A 4,786-nucleotide genomic window follows, 5' to 3' on the forward strand; every position below is an offset into this window, starting at 1 on the left:
ATGCACACGCACTGAACCACTGAAAGTGCTTGTTCTCACCTGAGCTGATTAATGAGCCTCGTGGGGTCAGGTAAGTCAAGGAAGGACACGAGGAATTTCGTTCTTTTGTCGATCATGGCTGAGGACATCTGGTGGATCCTGCCGAAGTAGCGAAGGGTCTCCACGATCGTGAATTCTTGGTAGAGGGCCAGTTCCTGTGGAGGAATTGTCACTATGCCATTCACGTATCATATTTTTTTTACTCCCTCTCTATCTCTTTGTCTGTTTATTTATCTCTGTTTCTCTCTGTCGCTCTCTCTCTCTCTCTCTAAAAGACACACATATATATTTTTTAAATCCTCAAGAGAGTGATTTTATGGAAGATCTGAGGCGGTGAATAACCCTTATATATAACAGCAAAGGTCAACACATGAAGACTGTACCCTCGACAAGAAGAAAATAATACTCCCTCACCTGTGGCATGTACCCGACCCGATGCCCCGGGACTGCGGCACTGGGGGAGCCCGGGGGATACCCATACAAGAAGATTTGACCCTTGTCTAACCGCAGGCGATTTACCAGGCAGCCCAACAGCGTGGTTTTGCCGCAGCCACTCGGGCCTAAGAGACCATAGCTGCAGGGAGGTCAAGGAGTGTTTCAATAACAAGTGAAGCAATGCATGTATTTTTTTTTTTTTTTTTTTTTGTGTCTGTTTTGTTTTTCGTTATCTTATCTTTTGGTCCTGATTAGAAATCGGTATTTTAATCTGCTCTGCTGTTTAATTGAGTCTGTATCGTCTTATGACGCTGATTAAACATAATATCCACTTTATTGAAAATCTTTATATTGTTAGGCTTTAAGATCACGCTCTTACTATAAAACACGCATATCAAATTGTACCCATAACAGTATCTCAAGAAGTGCTTTGAAATTATTCCAAATATAATATTGTGTTGTCAAATATATTTACGTTTTATTTTATCAATAACAAATTTGAATAATCGTAATATCCTTTGTTATATTAATTCGGTCCATCTTAGGCTAATTACGTTTTCCACCCAGCCATCCTCCTTCAATTAAACACAATGCATTTAATACGTAAATTTAATGAGATACTAACATGGCTCCCTGTGGCACTCTCATTTCCAGGCCTTCCAGTACCGGCACCTTGTTCTTGCGGGAGCCATAGGACTTGTAGCCTTGTTGCACCACCACAACATTTCCCCTTCCGAAGTGCCTGTGAGGGGAAAGTAGATAGGGATGAGGGAGGAAGGGAAGGAAGGGAAAGATGTAAATGGGGAGGAGGAGGAATGAATGAGATAGGTGAAGATGGAAGGAGGGAAAAGGTATAAATTGGGGAGAAATATAAATAAGGGGGGGGGGGATGAATGACATCGAGGAAGGGAGGAGGGGAATGAGGGAAAATATGTTAATAGGGGCAGAGCAATGAAGGAGGTGGATAAAGGGTGGAGGAGAAAGAGGAATCAGATATAAATGGGGGAGGAGGAATGTAGGAGGTAGAGGAAGGGAGGAGGGAATGGAGGAGAAAGATGTAAAGGGCGAAGAGGAATGAACGAGGAAGGGGAAGAGAGGGAACAGGTATACATGGAGGAAGGAGGTCCATGAAGAGGGAAGGAGAAGAAGTCGAAAGACAGGAGAAGAAGAAAGAAGGAAGTGGATGGAAAAGGGAAGAGAAAGATGAAAAAAAAATAGTGAAAGAAGAATCAAAAGACTATTCAGCGCCCCGGGCAATAATACCCACAATGCCCACCCATACCCGCGCCTCCTCCTCACCCATTAAGTTTTGATAAGGTTATTACAACACAAGATTATTCGGACGTCTGTAAAATGCCAGTGACTAAACACCAAAGAGTTAATTTCTTCTTATATAGAATTCGTGTGGCGTCCGCGGATTTTAATGTCCAAAGGAATCGCATAGTTTATCTAGTGAATAATTAAGGCGTTGGCGGGAAATGACGAAGATAATAGGGAGTGAGATGGAGAAAAGAGATAGGGTCGATAAGTTTGTGTTATTTTTAAGTGAAGGGAGAGGGGGATGTTGGTAAGGGGAAAGAGAAAGAGGCAAGAGCTAATGTTATGGAAATAAAAAGAAGAAAAAATAATTAGAATAATAATTACACGAGGCGAATAGAATATGGAAGGAGAAAAACAGAAAAAAAAGGATAACTAAGAACAATCGATGATATACGACATGAGGGGAAAAATAATAATGCTGATCAATTAACTTTGGAGGAAGATTATTAACTGTCAGATAAAAATTATGGTGATCTAAGTGTTCTGCCTCAATAACACTTTTTCGGCGTATCATAAACATCAGCCATTATCCTAAATTTCATGGAAGCTTCTAAGATAAGATTTATAAATATAATTGAGAGATATCTATATTCTATATCTATATTGAGAGATGTCTATATTCTACATCTATACTGAGAGATATCTTTATTATTTTAATTCTATCCATCTACCTGCCTGCATACAAATTACGATTTCTCCTTAATAAAGACCGATGAACTGATTTCATTACTCGAAAACTCACTTATGCCCCGTTGGGTCCTGGCCGTGTTCGGTAGACGCAGCGGACGCAACTCGCGCAATCCGATCTTTCGAACTTGTCTCGAGCTTGGTCAGAGTGACGTCACCGTTGCCCAACGACGTCACTGTGTTGACCTTCTGTTGGTGTGTCGAAGAAGAATCTCCTTTGTGTTCCGTAGCTTCGATGGCGACGCTGGCTGCCGCAGAGGGAAGCGAAGTAGGAGAAGAGGAAGTGGAGGAGGAAGGGGAAGAAGAAGTCGAAGCAGTTTGTCCAGCTTCGATGTCTGAATCTGATTTAGGCTTGTATGTCTCGAGCTCCATCCTGGCTACGACGTGAAGGGGAGGGGGCGCTCACCCTGAGGGGAACAGGGCCGTGGAAGCGTGAGATCGAGAGGGAGGATTTTTAAGGGCGACCGTGACGTGGTTGTCTTGGTTTTCTTAGTATGCAAGCTTGAATTTCAAAAAAAAAAAAAAAAAAAGAGGAAGTATTATTTGACGAAATATACGAGTATCGAGAGAGTTTTATTAGATTAGAGAACGTCAAAGAAGAGGCCGAGAACTGGACATGAAACTTTAAATTAAATATATCCTTCTTTAGAGTGTATATGTATATATATATATATATATATATTACATATATATATATATATATATATATATATATATATATATATTACATATATAGTATATGAGTGTGTGGTACTACTATTGCTAAGAATGATAACAAGAATAATAGTAATAATAATAGTAACAACAAGGTGCCTCAAATAGTAAAACCAGTGAAAACAGTGACCCTATTTATACATGAAGACTTAAATCTGAAAATAAAAAATCACAGTATAGTTTCCTATTCAGAACCCTGGGATCACGGTAGCTAAAACCTCAATATATGACAAAAGATCAGTTAATGATTATGTTACGCTGTCAGCTTTTAATTATGGATATTGTTAATAAATATTAATTTTCATTAACTTAGGAGCAACGAAATACAATTTAGGAAGAAAATATTTTGTTCATTTATATTTTTGTTCTTGTTTATTAACATAAAACTGATATTTCTGCCTTTTTAGAAATTCTTAAAGGACCCTCTTTTACACAGATATTAATCACATTTATTAACTTTATGTAACAAAAAATGAAGTCGCGGTCTTGCCCGGAAATGCACGTTTGGGACAGAAAAAAAAACTTTTACAGACGTCTAAACGAAGCACCTCACACTTCGAAATCTGTTTTACTCGAAATGATACTCAAGGAACCAAAATTATAAAGTAAACGAAATATTTATTCTTTATAAGGAAACCACAACGAAGATAAATCCATTTTCTGATGTCTTTACACACTCAAAAAAAAAAAGTAAAACGGTTATACACGCAGAAAAAAAAATGGATGAATACCTTTAGGATGACAGTCTGCACCTATGATCCTTTACAAACAAAACAGAACTACCTTCCGAACATGTGCGCAAGGGCGAGTGTCCCGAAGAGTGATTATTTTATCTTATCAGTTCGTCAGAAGCACATCACGAAGATTAATTTCTGGCGATTTTAGTTGCTCTGAGCTTGAGTTTTCATATTTTCTTGATTTCCTCTTAGTTTATGTATTTCTTTAAGTCGCATGAAGTCTTTAAATTAATAAGTCAAAACAATATTCATGGAATCGAAGACGGAAAACTGGTTATCAAGAGCGTCATTCGATCGCATTGTGCGGTCGACAATAAGTCATTTACTGTACCGCTTTACAAGCACCAATAAGTGTGTACATACACACATAAACAAGCAGAAATCTATCTGCATTCGCACGCACGCACTGGAACTGTGCAAAGTAAAGGCAATATTACAGGACAGTATGCACGACCTCACCCACCTTGTGACAGCCACTATCGTATGAGAGAAATGAGACATAGGAGGTCAAAGAACACTGTCCTGGATGTATTAGCAGTACATAAGTAATCTGGAGAGCAGTTGATGTCTTTATCTACTTTGTTTACTTATCTGTCTCTTATCTCTTTCTTTTATCTATCTCCATCATGAATTGAAGTTCGTTCCTGACCGTGCCACGACCTTCGCGTCACTATATTAGCGACGTGAGGTTATGCAAATGGTCAGGGACGCTTTGGCTTTTAACGCCCTATGACCCCCAGAGACTCTCCAGGGCACTGCCGTGACTCCTGGAAGAAATTTTGAAAATGGTGAGATTTGCGTAAAGGTGTGATAAAATGGGAAAAACGAATTTTACTGAAAATGCCACAACACGA

The 4,786-nt window shown here is 39.1% G+C and overlaps 1 protein-coding gene across 1 annotated transcript in view; it reads right to left on the bottom strand.

Annotated features, from left to right (window-relative positions):
- Window positions 1–4,012, bottom strand: part of LOC125026673 (ABC transporter G family member 20-like) — a 15,780-nt gene extending 11,768 nt beyond the window's left edge. Inside the window, 5 exon segments of the mRNA XM_047615268.1 lie at window positions 40–194; window positions 454–613; window positions 1,100–1,216; window positions 2,537–2,982; window positions 3,927–4,012. Of these exon segments, the coding sequence (XP_047471224.1) occupies window positions 40–194; window positions 454–613; window positions 1,100–1,216; window positions 2,537–2,853 (749 nt within the window). The 5' untranslated portion in view covers window positions 2,854–2,982; window positions 3,927–4,012.
- Window positions 4,013–4,786: the final 774 nt, after the last annotated feature.

This window comes from Penaeus chinensis, chromosome 6 (genome assembly GCF_019202785.1).
Source record: "Penaeus chinensis breed Huanghai No. 1 chromosome 6, ASM1920278v2, whole genome shotgun sequence".
NCBI lineage: Eukaryota > Metazoa > Arthropoda > Malacostraca > Decapoda > Penaeidae > Penaeus > Penaeus chinensis.